The sequence below is a fragment of the Hemitrygon akajei genome, chromosome 6 (genome assembly GCF_048418815.1).
Source record: "Hemitrygon akajei chromosome 6, sHemAka1.3, whole genome shotgun sequence".
Lineage (NCBI taxonomy): Eukaryota > Metazoa > Chordata > Chondrichthyes > Myliobatiformes > Dasyatidae > Hemitrygon > Hemitrygon akajei.
Window position 1 is genome coordinate 88,450,558 of NC_133129.1, and position 17,179 is coordinate 88,467,736.

General features: G+C 45.0%; 1 protein-coding gene across 2 annotated transcripts in view; it reads right to left on the minus strand.

Moving 5' to 3' along the window:
• neurl4 (neuralized E3 ubiquitin protein ligase 4) overlaps positions 1 to 17,179 on the minus strand; it is a 127,565-nt gene that overhangs the window by 14,198 nt on the left and 96,188 nt on the right. For both annotated transcript variants that reach the window (XM_073048767.1, XM_073048766.1), the window contains exons 18-22: positions 16,439 to 16,537; positions 14,743 to 14,886; positions 10,827 to 10,991; positions 8,967 to 9,125; positions 6,037 to 6,216 (exon numbers count right to left, since the gene is read on the minus strand). In XM_073048767.1, coding sequence (XP_072904868.1) covers positions 6,037 to 6,216; positions 8,967 to 9,125; positions 10,827 to 10,991; positions 14,743 to 14,886; positions 16,439 to 16,537 — 747 coding nt within the window. The remainder of the gene's footprint in view (positions 1 to 6,036; positions 6,217 to 8,966; positions 9,126 to 10,826; positions 10,992 to 14,742; positions 14,887 to 16,438; positions 16,538 to 17,179) is intronic.

Below are 17,179 nucleotides of genomic sequence, written 5' to 3' on the forward strand. Positions count from 1 at the left end.
TACACTTTTTGGGCTGAGACCCTTCACCAGGACTGGCAAGAAAGGGAGAAGATGCCAGAATAAAAAGGTGGGGGAGGAGAAGGAGACTAGCTAGGTGGGAAAGGTAAAGGACTGGAGAGGAAGGAATCTGGTAGGAGGATAGTGGACCATGGCAGAAAGGGAAGGAGGAGGTGATAGGTAGGTGAGAAGAGGTTACAGGCCGGTGTGGAGAACAGAAGAAGTGGGAGGTTAAAAAAATTACTGTTAGGAAAAATCGATATTCACGTAATCAGGTTGGAGGCTACCTGGACAGAATGAAAGGTGTTGCTCCTTCAACCTGAGGGTGGCCTCGTCTTGGCACAAGAGGCAAGGACTGACATGTCAGAATGGCATTTGGAATCAGAATTGAAATGTTTGGCCACCGGGAAGTTCCACTTGTGGTGGATGGAGTGGAAATGCCTGATGAAGCGATTTACGATGGGTCTCACCATGTAGATGAGGCTGAATTAGGAGCACCAATTTTGTGTGCGTTGCTTTGGATTTCTAGCCTCTGCAGACCTTCTCGTGTAAAATGACAAGTGCTTTTAAAAGCTGAACGCATTGCAGGTCAACACACTCAAAATGCTGGAAGAACTCAGCCTGAAACGGCAAAGGTTTATTCTCTTCCATCGATGTTGCCTGATGTACTGAGTTCCTCTTACATTTTGCCCTGGATTTCCAGCATCTGTATAATCTCACATTTATGAATAAAGTGCAGATACTTTGAAAATATCATACACAGAAGCTGCACTTGCCCAAGACCAGAAGAAATTGTGGAGCTGCGACCTCAGCCCAGTCCATCACATGAAACAGCTCCCTGCCACTGACTCAAGAAAGCACGTAATCTTTGTGATAAACTTCTAGAGACAAGTTTGCATTACTGGGATTCTGTACTATACTCATGACTCCGGTTATTCCAGTACCTTACAGATGTGGAGACAAAGTGGTACAGAAGCTGCTGCCTCACCCTAAGTTCCACAGCACAAACTACGTTCTTCGCAAGTGGTGGATCTTTGGATCAGTTGTGCAGCCTGGTGCCTCATTATCCCCAGGAACGGCCTAGAAGACACGCGCCTTTTGGGGAGCAGCTTTGTGGACGACCTGGTTTCTTGCGGATTTAGCTGACTGAGGTGTCATGGAAGACTGAAAGATTGGGACAAAAGACAGTGTGTACTGCTGTCGGACAAAGGGCACTGTACGCGAGTGATCTCCCTCTCCCTCCTTTGATGGAGAGTGACAGCCTGTTGGTCCCTAAAGTGGGGAGCTTGGAGAAGCGACGTTGAAGATTGTAACATGGGAACAGCGAGCTGCTGGTCTCCGCTCTCGTTGTTGCAGAAACGATCTTTCTCTCTCACTGGAGAGACAGAAACTGTCTGAGATACCGAATTCCGTGTGTAGTTTGTCTTTCTCTTCCTCTCTGAGATCATGTGGCTTTTCACTCATGCTCCAGTTTCCCTCCACATGTCAAGGACACAACAGTGCATCAAATAAATTTATCTGCCAGAAGAACCCAGCGGGTCGAAGCTTTATAGGGTATCAATCAGACACTGCACTTGGAATATGGTGCGCAGTTCTGAGTCCCGTATCTAAGAAAAGATATGCTGGCATTGGAGAGGGTCCACAGAAGGCTCACATGAATGATCCTGGGAATGAAAGGGTTACTGTACAAGGAGGGCAGGATGGCTCCAGGCTTGTACTTGATGGGGGAAGGAGAAATCACACTAAAACCTATCAACTATTGGAAGGCCTAGATAAAATGGACATTAAGAGTAAGTTGCCTACACTGTGAGGGTGTAGGACCAGAGGGCACAGCCTTAAAATACAAGAACATTCCTTTAGGACAGAGGTGAGAAGGAATTTCTTAGCTAGAGGGTGGTGAATCTGTGGAGTTCATTGCCACGGTCAGCTGTGGAGGCCAGGTCATTGAGTTCTTGATTAGTAGAGGTGTCAAAGGTTATGGGGAGAAGACAGAAGAATGGGGTTGAGAGGGATAATAAATCAGCCATGATGGAATGGCGGCACAGACTCGAAAAGCAGAATAGTCTAATTCTGCTATGACTTATGGTGTTAAGGGTGGAAGGTACTTCAGGACAAAACCCTGCATACAGAATTCCTTTCCCCACAGAAAACCCTTCATCCGGAATTCCTTTCCCCTGCATCTGGAATTCAGTTTCCCACAGAAAAACCCAGCATCTGGAATTCACCTTCCCACAGATGCTGCTCGACCTGCTGAGTTCCTCTAGTAGAATTACTTGACACTCTGGATTCTCAGCATCTGTAATAATGTGTTTCTGTGCTGGTGGGTTAATAATCTGTTGTAAGTTGTGCCTCACTGAGGGCACGTGGTAAAAGAGTTGATGGAGTAAGTTACAGGAATAGGACTGACACTCAGTGACCATTTTAATAGATACACCTGTACAGCTGCTTGTTAATGCAAATATCTAATCGGCCAATCGTGTGGCAGCAACTCAATGCATGAAAGCCTGCAGACATGGTCAAAAGGTTCATATGTTATTCACACCAAACATCAGAATGGTTAAGAAATGAGATGTAAGTAACTTTGACCATGCCAGATAGGGTGGTTTGAGTAGCTTCAGAACAGCTCTGATTTTCACACACAACAGTCTCGAGTTTACAGAGAATGGTACAAGAAACAAAAAACATCTAATGAGCAGCAGTACTATGGGTGAAAATGCTTTGTTAATGAGTGAGGTCAGAGGAGAATGGCCAGGCTGGTTCAAGCTGACAGTAACTCAAATACCCACACATTACAACCGTGGTGCACAGAAGAGCATCTCCGAATGCACAACACATCAAACCTTGAAGTGGAAGGGCTACAGGAGCAGAAGACCAGGAACGTTTAAATAGCCACAGGGTGTATAGGATGAGCCAAATTATCTCATACATCATAGATAAATATGGAAAGGACAGGAAAGAACTTGAGCCATTAGAAGTGCTTGAACAGAGGAGGCTGGCAGTGGGAGGGGATAGAGAGAATTAAATCAAAGTAACTCTGCCATGGCCAGTCCCAAGCCCGGCTGTGAAAGGAGGGTTGGGCATGGGGCTAGCAACCCCCTCCTGTGAAAACCCAGAGCCACAGAAATCATCCCTGGAAGAGGAAGGATTTTCAACACCAAGAAGGTTGGCTGTACCTGGGGACAACTTGAAAGACTGGCCCAAGACAGAGGACTCTGGTGAGCTGCATTTGATGGCCTTTGCCCCAGTGGGGTTGATGGGCTTACGAAGATGACAATTTATTTGGATGAGAGCTTGTTAGGGATTCAAGAATTAAGAAAAGTGAATATAGCAAGAAGTCAATTTAAACTAGTTCTCAATGCAACTTCCAAGCAGTAATCAATTTTGAAATTAATAGGTATTTACAGAGCACAGGCTGTTGGTCCACTGCAGGTGGTTGGTTGCTCAATATATGCTTTGAAACCCGACCTCAACCATGAGATGTTCTCATCTGCATAAGTCACAACATTAGATAATGGGGCTATAGTTAACTGGGCAATATTGACCAAATCACTCACAGCTAAGTTAGTTTGCATTATTCTTCCAAAGATCATGAGGGCTCGCAGACCTGACTGAAATTTGTCTCTTAGCTGATCAAACATGTTCATAGGCATATTTGACTAAAAGATATAGGAGCAGAATTAGGCCATTTGGCCCATTGAGTCTACTCCACCATTTCATCACAGCTGATCCATTTCTCTCTCAGACCCAGTCTCCTGCCTTCTCCCCATATCCCTTTGTGCCCTGACTAAACAGTAATCTATCAACCTCTGCCTTAAATATACCCGATGACTTGGCCTCCACAGCTGCCTGGAGCAGCGAGTTCTACAGATTCAACATTCTGTTGAAAGAAATTCTTCCTCATCTCCATTCTAAATGGACGTCCCTTTATTCTGAGGCTGTCCTCTCGTCCTAGAGTCCCCAACCATACGAAACATCCCTCTATCAAATCCTTCCAACATTCAATAGGTTTCAATGAGATCATTTCTTGTTCTTTTCAATTCTAGTGAGTAGAGGCCCAGAGCCATCAAATGTTCCCCATATGACATGCCTTTCAATCCTGGAATCATTTTAGTAAACTCCTTTAAAGCCTCTCCAGTTTCAGCACATCCTTTCTAAGGTAGAGGTGCTCACAATACTCCAAGAGAGGCCTCACCAGTGCCTTATAAAGCCTCAACATTATATCTTTTAAAAAAATATATTCTAGTCCTCTCGAAATGAATGCTAACATCGCATTTGTTTTCCTCACCACCAACTCAACCTGCAAATTACCCTTTAGGGAATCCTGCATGAGGACTCCCAAGTCCCTTTGCACCTCAGACTTTTGAATTTTCTCTCCATTTAGAAAATAGTCCACCCTTTTATTTCTTCTACCAAAGTGCATGACCATATACTTCCTGACACTGTATTCCTTCTGCCTCTTTGCTGGTTCTCATAATCCACTGACAGATTTGTATCTATGGTGAGGTGTGGGCCTCCATCAGTCAATCAACCATGCATGTTGCATCCTAGCTGTCTAGCTACATAAGCCTGGGCAGTATGATATGGAGAGTGAGCTGTTGCCCATGTGGGAAGCTCCCCCTCTACACACATCTGATGAACCCAAAGGAATGGCAGGGATGGAAACAGTCTGGTACCAGCAGCATCACAGGAGTTGCCAGCCACCATTGAACTCAATGTAGGACTGATTGCCTTTGGGACTCCAACTCTGGATTTAATCCTGAAGCCTTCCCGATGAGTGGGCATAGCTGCAAGGCAGCAGAGGTTTCAGATCACACTTTTCCTTCTTCAAGATGAGCTGCCAACCACGGCTGATGAGCCACATCTGCCTGAAGCAACTGGTTTTAAGCTGCCAGAAACCCACCTTTGCCCCTTCTCCTGTCAGTGGAAACGGTTCTGCCAATCTTAGTAGCTAAGCCACACGTGAAGGCCAGGAGCTGGACTTGGTTGTCAGAGGTTATTTGAGGTGCACGCCATTGGGAGCATTTAGAAGGTAGTGGGAGGTTATCCCCATTACCATCCTGGCTATGACAACCTTAATAATGAAGATATTGACGCAGCCCTCACAACACCCATCTTGGGCGTCTGGTGCTCTGTCCTCGTAAGCTTTAAGAATATCTGTGTGAATTTGCTTGTTTCAACGAGGCGTCTGAACCTTCAGAGGTGTCGTATCAGTTACTATGTGCTCCCATTCCAAATCAGAATCAGGTTTAACATCTCTGGCATATGTCATGAAATGTCTTTGCGGCAGCAGTACAATGCAACGCATAATAACAGAGAGAAAGAAACTGAATTACAGTAAGTATATATTAAACAGCTACATTAAATATGTAGTGCAAAATAGAGAAAGTAGTGAGGTAGCATTCATGGGTTCAGTATCCGTTCAGAAATCCGATGGCAGAGGGGAAGAAGCTGTTCTGAATCATTGATTGTGTGCCTTCAAGCTTCTGTACCTCCTTCCCAATGATAGCAATGAGAACAAGGCATGTCCTATGTGCTGAGGGTCCTTAATGATGGATGCCGCCTTTTTGAGGCATCACTCCTCGAAGCTGTCCTGGATACTACAGGTGCCAGTGATCATGATGGACCTGACCTCACTACTCTCCCCCTCCCCAGACAGGATGGACAGACAAAAGGTAAAGATATATATATTTGTGGTAATTCTCAGTTTTATTATTATGTATTGCAGAGTACTGTTGCCAAATAACAACGAATTTCATGACATATGCCAGTGATATTAAACCTGATTCTGAACTCAGTAACTCCAGGTAGATTATGCTTCCAGTATCTGCAGAATCTGTTGTGTCGGTGTAATTAGGGGAAAGACATTTTATAGAGAGAGAGTTGTGATCGGGGACAGCTCTTTCTCTGCAGGATGAAGGATTTGGCCAGTTATATATCATACAAAAGGAGTGAGTGAATGTAAAATATTGATCCAATGACAATTTAACAAGACAGCTTTTCATTTGGTCCATTTAACCATGTTCCAGTAGAGACTCTCACCTGTTCACACTGACCGTACAGGTCGACGACTACGAAACAAGGGTTAGGAATGTCTTGGGCAGCAATGCCTTGGTCCATCCCATTAACATACAGGTGCAGACCTTGTGTGTTGTCCACCAGGAGCCCAAGGACAGTTCCTTCAGGGCATGTGTCCAGATTGGGACCATAATTGTCACAAATCTAATCAAAATTGGAAAAAAAAGTGATTTTCAACCACGTGTTCACAGACCTTTGCCTTGCTGACAATAGAGACCAGGGGATGTAAAATAAGTAAATCATTTCAGAGACAACGCAAGAGCAAGGAGGGGGAGTGGAAGTGACAGAAAATGCTGGGAGGAGAGGGGTGAGAATTAGAGGTAATGGTGTGAGGGGCAAGATGAGGAATTGACAGGTAACAGCGGGATGACAGGCCACAGCTAGAGGTATGGGACGGGGAGGGAGGACCGACTGACCATGTCGGTGGGGCGTGGGGTGGGGGGGAGATGGGGAGGGGGGGGGGAGTGGTGATAGGCCACGGTGGGACAATGGGGTGAGGAAAGTGACAGGACATGGTGGGGGGGATGGGGAGGGGGGAACAACAGATCACAGTGGGCAGATGGGAAAATGGAATGACAGGCCAAGGCCGGTGGGGGGGGGGGCGGGAGTGACTGGCCATGGCTGGAGTGATGGGACAGGACAGGGGAGTGACAGGCCACAACTGGAAGGATGGGACAGGGAGGAAGGTGTAACAAGGCCACAACGGGGGGACAAGGAGGGGGGGAGTGACAGCCATGTCGGGAGGACAATGACAGGGAATCACACAGACAAAGCTGGTGTGGAAGGGTGGGAGAGGGAGGAGGAGGAGTGACAGACAATGATGAGAGGATTAGGGTTGTCAGTTACAGAAGCTGTTAGAAGACAAAATTACAATAAGAGCTCAGATGCTGGTGAACTAATCTGTCTCCACGGAGAGAAAGCGCATGGAAGAGAGAACGTAAGCTAATATTTTAGATTCAACGCTCTTTATCCAGACGGAGAGAGTGAGGAACTGTTTCACACGTATTCAATGGAATTCATTTCCACACTCTCCACTTTTAGTGATTGTTCTTTAATCAGTCCTTTGTGTCCTCACCACCCAGGACATGCTCTCTTCTCACTGCTGCCATTAGGTAAAAGGTACAAGAGCCTCAGGACTCATACCATCAGGTTCAATAACAGTTATTACCCTCCTGAACAAAAGGGGATAACTACACTCTGGTGTTCCCCCAACTGATGGTCTCACTTTCAGGACTTTCTATCTTGTTATTTCTTGCTATTTATTTATATTTGCATTTGCACAGCTTGTTGTTCATTGTTCCTGTTTACAATTACTGTTCTATAAATTAGCTAAGTATGCCTGCAGGAAAAAGAATCTCAGGGTTATATATGTATTCTGGTAATAAATTTTACTTTTGACTTTGTGCTTTTTATGCCATATGTTAAAATCATGTCGATGTCACAGCCAAGTCATCTCTACTCCCTTGGAAAGCTAAAGAAATTCAGCATGTCCCTGTCGACCCTTCCCAATTTTTATTAATACACCGTAGAAAGTATTCTGTCTGGATTCATCACAACTTGGTATGGCAACTGCTCTGCATGTGACAGCAAGAAACTGCAGAGAGTTGTGGACACATTTCAGCATATCAGAGGAAACTGCCTCCCCTCCACAGGTAGTCCATGCTTCTCGCTGCCTCAGTAAATCAGCCAGAATAATCAAAAACCCACCCACGCCAGAAATTCTTTCTCTTCCCTCTCTCACTGGGCAGAAGATACAAAAGACTGAAAGCACGTAATTTCAGGCTGAAGGACAGCTTCTACCCCACTGTTATCAGACTCTTGAAAGAACCACTTGTACAATAAGATGAACTCTTGGCCTCACAATCTACCTCAGTATGATCTTACACTTTATCGTCTATCTGCACTGCACTTTTTTGCAGCTCTTGCATTTTATTCTGCATTGTTATTGTTACGTGCTGTGTCATACGATGTAGGCGACCATGGTCTTTCCATGACCATAATTGTTCTGGGCAAATTTTTCTACTGAAGTTATTTGCCCGGAACTGTCTTCTGGGCAGTGTCTTTACAAGACGGGTGACCCCAACCATCGTCAATACTCTTCAGAGATTGTCTGTCTGGTGATAGTGGTCGCATCACTAGGACTTGTGATCTGCATCAACTGCTCATACGACCATCCACCACCTGCTCCTGTGGCTTCACATCACCCTGATCGGGTTGGTGAGGTGGGGGTGTGGAGTCTAAGCAGGTGCTGCACCTTGCCCAAGGATGACTTAAAGGCTAGCGGAGGGAGGAGCACCTTACACCTCCTTTGGTAGTGACTTAGCCCTATCCCACCACTCAGTGTTTTAGCTTATTCTAGTTAAATGCACTGTGTAATGATTTGATCTGCAAAACCGTTTTCAAAGCAAGCTTTGCATCGTATCTTGACATGTGACAATAATAAGTTACTCATACACCACTGGCATTTAGGGCAGCGATGAAGGTCCTCCATCTCTGTCTTTCCTTGGTCATCTTCATTGCTGTTTCCGTAACAAGTATTTTTGAACATCAGGGTTGTTCGTCCTGAGCTGAACCCCTGAACCTGGAGGACCGGTGGACCACTCTTAGCCTGGCCTCTAACCTTTGACCTGTTTGGCATGGGTGACCCTCTTGGAGGGACAATAATAAACCAGTACCAATATTGTGGAGGTATAGTTACAATACCAAGAGATTTTTGTGAATTTTGTCTTGTGAACAAATATCGACTACGGATGTCTGTAAAAATGGAATCCAATGATTACCTGAGAATGACCTGCAATCATCCAACATTCCTGATTACATTACAAGCATGAATGTTGATTGCTAATCAGGTTACAGCCTTTGGGTAGTCCAAGGAAGGGGAAATGAGACCTCACCTTTAAGGAATTATGAAACACAGAGCCTCGCTGAATCAGCCAAGCAGAACGTTTGATTGAAGAGGCGGTGCCTGGGAAATTAAACCGCTCAGGGCAATGTCCAATCACACCCAACGAGAGCGATGAGGTCCACTGAGTGTTTAAACGGTCAATCCTAATCTGAGAAGTCACAAAGATGAAGCAAAGTTATTGATTTACCCCATTACTGTTGAGACAAAGCAGCAGAGAGGACCAATTGTGTTCAGTTCTGGTCACCTTAGTATAGGAAGGATATGATGAACACAACAGATTCTGCAGATGCTGGAAATCCAGAGTAATACACAGAAAATACACAAGGTGGACAGAAAAAGCTTTTTCAATATATAAAAAAATAAAAGAGATGACAGTGGATATAGGAATGCCAGAAAATGAGGCCCGAGAAATAATAATGGGGGAACAAGGAGATGGCAGATGAGTTAAATGAGTATATTGCATCAGTCTTCACTGTGGATGACACAAGCAGTGTTACAGATATTGAAGGGTGTGAGGGAAGAGAAGTGAATGCAGTTACTAGTACAAGACAGAAGATGCTCAAAAAGCTGAAAGACCCAAGGTTCACCCGGACCAGATGAACTGCACCCTAGGGTTCTGAAAGAGGTAGCGGTAGAGATTATGAAGGAACTAGTAATGATCTTTCAAAAATCATTGGACTCTGGCATGGTTCCAGAAGTCTAGAAAATTGCAAGGAGGGAGGGAGGTAGCAGAAAGGAAATTATAGACCAGTTAGCCTGACCACAGTGGTTGGGAAGATTTTGAAGTCAATTGTTAAGGATGAGGTTATGGAGTACTTAGTGAAACAGGACAAGATACGACAAAGTCAGCATGGCTTCCTTAAGGGAAAATCTTGCCTGACAAACCTGTTAGAATTCTTTGAGGAGATTACAAGTAGGATAGATAAAGGGGATGCAATGGATGTTGTATATTTGGATTTTCAGAAGGCCTTTGACAAGGTGCCACAGATGAGGGTGCTTACTAAGTTAAGAGCACGGTATTACAGGAAAGCTACTGGCATGGTTAGAGCATTGGCTGATTGCTAGGAGGCAGCGAGTGGGAATAAAAGGATTCTGTTCTGGTTGGCTGCCAGTGATGTTCTGCAGGGGCTGGTGCTGGAACTGCTTCTTTTTATGCTGTATATCAATGATTTAGATGATGGAATAGATGGTTTCGTTGCCAAGTTTGTAGATGATACGAAGATTGGTGGTGGGCAGGTAGCATTGAAGAAACAGGTGGGCTACAGAAGGACTTAGACAAATTAGGACATACTGTACATCTCTACAACTCCAGTAGTACTGCGAGTCGATCACTCGAGTCGATCATGATGCTCTCCTGAGGGGTTATTCACTTAGTGGAGAATGCCTGTGTGTGACTTTGTTTAACATGTGGAGGCTGATGCATGGGCAGTACAGTCCTTGACAGATCGGGGTCAGGGTGCAGTGGCACAGTGCAAGATGACTGGGACCCTTCATCACTGCAGTCTCCCTCTGTCTTCTCTGTCATCTTCTGCCAGCCCTACTGTTGGATCGCTCTTTGGAACTCCCCCCTTGACCTTACTGCCAAGTGTGACCCCTCCAGGAACTAAGCATCACATGGGATCTCAGGGACACACGAGCCTCTCCAGTACAACAAGGTGACGATCCTCTGAGAAGCCCACAGCTCTATGATTACTGCAAATGGTTGGATTTGTGAACCGTGAGAGACTGCATGATTGAGCACAGATCCCACGCCTCTCGTGTTAAGGCATTGCTGATTAATGACAATAGCTTGTTTTAAAAAAGCAATATGCTGCTTGCTGGTTTACCCGCTTGTCCCAGCCCGCCATACCTGAAAAAGAAGCTGCCTAGGCAATGGCTGTGCGGACGCCACCACACCCTGGTTGTAGCTGGCTACACGGGTGGCGGTGTGCCCGTCGTTGGACAACAGGATGTTCCTGCCATGGTTCTCCATGAACTCGATGGTTGACATGAACACTGATGCCTCATTCTCACACTGAAAGAGGAGGAACAACCAGTTGTTAAGGTATGTAGGAATGATTCTTGCAGAGTAACAGGCAAGAATAAAGTGCACCAACTCCTAGCCCCACTCTAAATCTGAAAAGGCATGCTCTGCCTTTTTTGTGTGAACGGTTGATGGATTTTGGGCCTGAGACCTTGAATTCAGGAGTGTCAGAGCCTGGGAGATAAAATATTTCACTGGTGTTATTTAAAATATCACATACTCCCTGGGCAGGGATTGTTGTGTGTGCACGAGCATCCGTGTGCATGTGCCTGCATGCATGTGTGTGTGTCTGTGACCACATACAACCCTGAGATTCATTTTCCTGCGGGCGTATTCAGTAATTTTATAGAATAGTGACTACTCTAGTGTCCAAGACATCTTTAAGTAGCGGTGCCTCAGGAAGGCAGCGTCCATCATTAATGATCCCCACCACCTAGGACATGCCCTCTTCTCACTGTTACCATCAGGAAGGAGGTACAGAAGCCTGAAGGCACTCAATCAGCGATTCAGGAACAGATGCTTCCCTTCTGCCATCCAATTGCTAAATGGACATTGAACCCATGAACACTAACTCACTACTTTTTTTTAATTTCTGTATTTTTTGCACTACTTTTTTAACTTAACATATATATACTTAATGTAACTCAGCCTTTTCTCTATATTTATCAGGCATTTCATTGTACTGCTGCTGTAAAGTTAACAAATTTCCACAACAAATGGCAGTGATATTAAATCAGATTCTGATATAACAGGATCAATGAAAGATCAACCAGAGTGCAGAAGACAACAAACTGTGCAGATGTGCAATATATAAAAAAGCAATAAACGAGAACATGGGACAACGAGATAAAGAATCCTTAACGTGAGATCATTGGTTGAGGGAGCATTTCAATGGATGGATGCTGTGTTTCATGTAGATGTGCTTGATGTTTGGGAGGGTTTTACCCATGACTTGTTACCCAAATCCACTACCTTTTGTTGGATTTTCCATTCAAAGGATACAGAGTGAAGCTCCCTCTACACTGTCACAGTGTAGAGAGAGCACAGGTTAGAAACAGGGTGAAGCTCACTCTGCACTAACATACCACTCACAAACAGGGCAGGGACAGCATGGGTTAGATACTCACACCACCAGGTTCAGGAGCAGTTATTACCCCTAAACCAAAGGAAACAACTTTACTCAATTCTACTTACCCCATCATTGAAATGTTCCCACAACCAATGTAATCGATATTTATTGCTTATTTATTTATTTATTTATTATTATTCTTTTTGTATTTGCACAGTCTTCTGCACTCCAGTTGAACACCCTAGGTGGGTGGTCTTGCACTGATTCTGCTATCGTTATTATTCTATAGATTTGTTGAGTATGCCCACAAGAAAATAGGTTTTGGGTTGCATATGGTGACAAATATGTAATTAGATAATAAATTTTATATCAATTTTGGAAAGGTCCCTCTACACTGTCCCATCTCTCACACACACACACACACTCTCACAGCAGGGACAGCACAGGTTTGATAAAAAATAAATAAAGCTCGCACAATACTGTTCAGCACACGCTCCTAGAATGTGGATTAGCTAGGAGTAAAAACTTACCTTAGACTGTCCAATCACACACTCCACAAGCAAACAGGGAAAGAGTGAGTGCCCTTAGGGACCAAAGGGATAGCCACGTGTGGAGCCAGAGTTGCTATATTTTTGTATTAAAATAAACTTTATTCAAAATGAAAAAAATTTACAATAGACTGTGAATGAAAAATAGCCTCCACATTTTTACATTCATAGTCAATGTTGCAAGTGATGTTCATGTCTTAAAAACTATTAGCATGTGGCCCCTGGAGTGGGTAACCACTACAATAATTGAGGGACTTCTGCACCCAAACTGGCCCCTCCCTCTCCAGTAGCAGAGGAACTCTCTACCATGGCCTTCCCGCACCAAGCTTCAGTGCATCCCTTAGTACCTACTCCTGCAGCCTGGAACGAGCCAGCCGGCTGCCCTCCTCTAAGAGCGTCTCAATGCACTGGCAGACTGAAGGACGTCCTTCATCGAGTTAGTGATCAGCACTTGTGTGCGTCCCTGGGGGCAACCCGTCCAGGGCCAGAGGAGATCTATCTCAGGAGATTAATGCGCAGGGCAGAGATTTTTGCATGTTCTCCAGTCATAGGTGAGGCAGCAGAAGGGAGGGAGGGTAGGTAGCATCAACGAGTCTAAGGGTACAGCAAGAAATAGGTCCTTCCGGTCCTTTCAGACTCGCTGCCAGCAACCCACTAATTGAACCCATGCCTAATCAGGGACAATTTCCAATGACCTATTAACCAGTACATCTCTGGAATGTGGTAGGAAAGCGGAGCATCTGGGGTAAACCCACATTTCCACAGGGAGGTTATACATACTCTGTATAGTTGACGTCAGACCTGAACTCTGAACTTTAACGCCCCAAGCTGTAATAGTGTCATGCTAACCACTACACTACTCTGGAGCCAAGGTAACTACATGCTAGTGAGCCTCATGTCAGAAGAGGGGGAATTATTGGAGAAATTTTCAATTTATATACATTTAGAAAGGGAAGGACTAATAAGCATGATTTTATGCAGGGCAATTTAACCACAACACAGATATTCATTTGATTAAACCTTTCTATTTTAATTCTAGTCTGACTACAGGAGAACCTCAGGGTAACACTGATGCTGTCATGCAACACCAAAACAGTACTGGGTTTTAAGCTTGCTCTATGGTGAATGGGTCAGTCCGAAGAACTAGGAGGCACAGCTCTTGTCCTTAGTCTATCATCCACTGACCTTGTGGTTGGTGTACATTATGAAGACAAAGTGTTTGAATGGATAGTCCTCTCCTTGCATGAGAGGGAAGTTCATGAGCCAGAAATTGCACAGAAAGCAGACTTCTTTAGGAGTCTGCGGAGATTCCACACCACATCTAAAACTCAAACTTCTGTAGATGTGTGGTGGAAGGTGTGCTGACTGGCTGCAGGAAAATCCTACAAAAGGTAGTGAATTTGGCCCAGTACATCATGGGTAGAATCCACCCAACCACTGAGCACATCTACATGAAATACTGCCGTAGAAAAGAAGCATTTATCATCAAAGATCCCCATCACACAGGATATGCTCTCTTCTCAATGCTGCCAGCAGGTAGAAGGCACAAGAGCCTCAGGACTTACACCACCAGGTTCAAGAACAGTTGCTACCCCTCAACCATCAGGCTCTTGAACAAAGGGGGTTAACTACAACTCATTCTACTTCTGGTGTTCTCACAACTGATGGTCTCACTTTAAGGACTCTTTATCTTGATTCATGCTTGTAATTTATTGCTAAATGGTTGGGAGGATTTTACGCATGACGTACTGGGCTGAATCCACTACCTTTTGTAGGATTTTCCGTTCAAAGGCATTGGTGTTCTCATACCAGGCCGTAACGCAGCCAGTCAGCACACTTTCCACTGCACATCTATAGAAGTTTGCCGAAGTTTTCGATGACATGCTGAATCTCTGCAGACTATTCTATTCTATAGATTTACTCAAAGGAAAATGAATGTCAGGGCTTTATTTGGTGACTTGTATGTATTTTGATAACAACATTTACTTTAAATTTTGAAATGGGAGTAGAGGTCTCTCAGAGGGAAGTGTCAGCGGGGGATCAGAAGCTCACCTGATAACACCCAAGTGAGAGTCAGCGACTTCATGAAAGAAGGGAGAGAAAGCAGAGCCAATCCTTTCCTTACCGGGCTCAGGTCTTCCTCCTCTTCACTGCAGCTGGCTGATGACATTGAGGGCGGCTTGGTGCCTTCGCTCTCCTCCAGGGTGCTGGAGCTCACGATGGACACAGCCACGACTTTCCCATATAGGTCCACGACTGCAAAAACATTCTGGCGGGGGGTGAGGACAGAAGGAAACAGCAATCAGTCACAACTGGTGCAGGTAGATGGGGTGAGGCAGAAGACCAGGGCAGCATAGACTAGGAGGGCCAAAGGGCCTGCTTCTTTGCTGTGGTGGTCTATGACTGTAGACCCAAGGGTTCCCAACTTGGGGCCAACTGACCCCTCGGTTAATGGTAGGGCTCTATGACATATAAAAGGTTGGGAACCCTTGCTACAGAACCTGTTCGTTTTGGTGAAAGAATATATCTCATATACCATCTGGGTAGTCTCCAGCCCCTTGGTATGAACATCCAATTCTCCAACTTCCGGTAATTCCCTCCCTCTCCCTTCCCCATCCCACCCCTACTCTGTCTCCTCTTCTAGCTGCCTATCACCTCTCATGGCTCTACCTTCTTCTACTACCCATAGTGCTTTCCCCTTAGATTCCTTCTTCACCTCTCCTGCCTATCCCCTCCCTGCTTCCCCTCCCCCACCCCTTGATCTTTCCTCTGATTGGTTTTCCACCCTCCCCCCACCTTCTTTATAGGGCCCCTGCCCCCTCCTTCTTTAGTCCTGACAACGGGTTTCGACCCTTCTTTCAATGGATGCTGCCCGACCTGCTGAGTTCATCCAACATTTTTATACGTCTTGATTTGGTAAAATAAATTGGTCGGTTGGTGGACAGCATGGACTCTGTGGGCCGAAGGGCTTTTCCCCTGCTGTAACTCTGAATACTTCACACAGTGAAATCAAGACCACAGTATTTGACTGTCACACTAAAGATGCTGAATGAACTCAGCAGCCAGGCAGCATCTATGGAGGGGAACAAAGAGTTGATGCTTTGGGCCAAGATCCTTCATCAGGACTGAAAAGGAAGGGGGACAAAACCAGAGTATGAAAGCAGAAAAAGAGGGGAGGAATCAGAATCAGATTTAATATCACTGGCACATGTCATGTAATTTGTTAATCTGGCAGATGATTGGTGAGATCCGGTGAGGGGAAGGAGGAAAAACCTGGGAGGTGATAAATGGAAAAGGTAATCTCTGAAATATCGACTGTTGTTTTTGTTAAACTTTTGCTCTTTCTGCACTCTTATTTAATTTTTTAAAAATACATTTTTTATAATTTGTAATGTATAATTGCAGTAATTTATAACATGTCCATTATGTATTGCATTGTACTGCGGCTGTAATAGAGCAAATTTCACAATGTATACCAGTGATATTCTGACTTGATAGAGGTGTGCAAAATGATAAGAGGCATGGACTGAGTGGAATGACAGAGACCAATTCCCAGGGTAATGGCTAATATGAGAGGATATACCTTTAACGTGATTGGAGGAAAGTCTAGGTGGGGCAGAATGTAAGAGGTAGTTTTTTTTCTCCCCACACAGAGTGTGGTGAGTGCATGGAATGAATTGCTGGCAACAAACATAACCAACAAGTCTCTGTGCACCAGCCTGGTTTCAACAAATGGAGCATACCTCTGTACTGAGAACCAAGGGGACCTCATGCCATGCTGCCTACCTGCCCCTTAGCTCTTTTGATCGGTGGACACCCACCTTGGCAATGCCTGCTGCTGCCACACCCATGTCCTCTCCATCGACGAAGATGTGCATGGTGTCGTCACTGCCTCGCTTCACACCAACTCGGTTTCCCACCTGTGGAGAAAAAGCATGGCATAAGAGTGGTGATTCTCCGAAGCTGCTGCACAAGTCGATTGGGTGGTTAAGAAAGTGTCTTAGTCAGGGAGATTGAATTTAAGAGCCGTGAGGGAATGTTGCAGCTCCATAAACCTTTGGTTAGATCACACTTGGAACATTGTCTTCACTTCCGGTCACCTCATTATAGGAAAGATGTGGAAGCTTTAGAGAGGGCACAGAGCAGGTTTACCAGGATGCTGTCCAGTTTAGAGAACATTCCTTACAAGGTTAAGTGAACTAGGGCTTTTCTCTTTGGAGTGCAAGAGTGTGAAAGGGTGAGTTGACTGAAGCAACACTTGCAGGTTGCCCCCAGCAAACCCTGGGATTGTATTGATTGTCGACGTAAATGACACATTTTACCGTTTGCTTCAACGTACATCTTACAAAAAAAAGATAATCTTTCATCTTTAAGGACGGTAAGAGGTATAGGATAGAGTGGACAGCCACCGCCTTTTTCCCAGGGCAGGAATGGTTAATAGTCATGACCAGAGTGTGTGAACTATCCCATTGTTGTGAGGAAGAGCACCTCAGCTGGGTGGGAACCCCGGGGGGGGGACGGACAGTGTATATCATCCTAACAGTTCCCTTATTTGGTATACA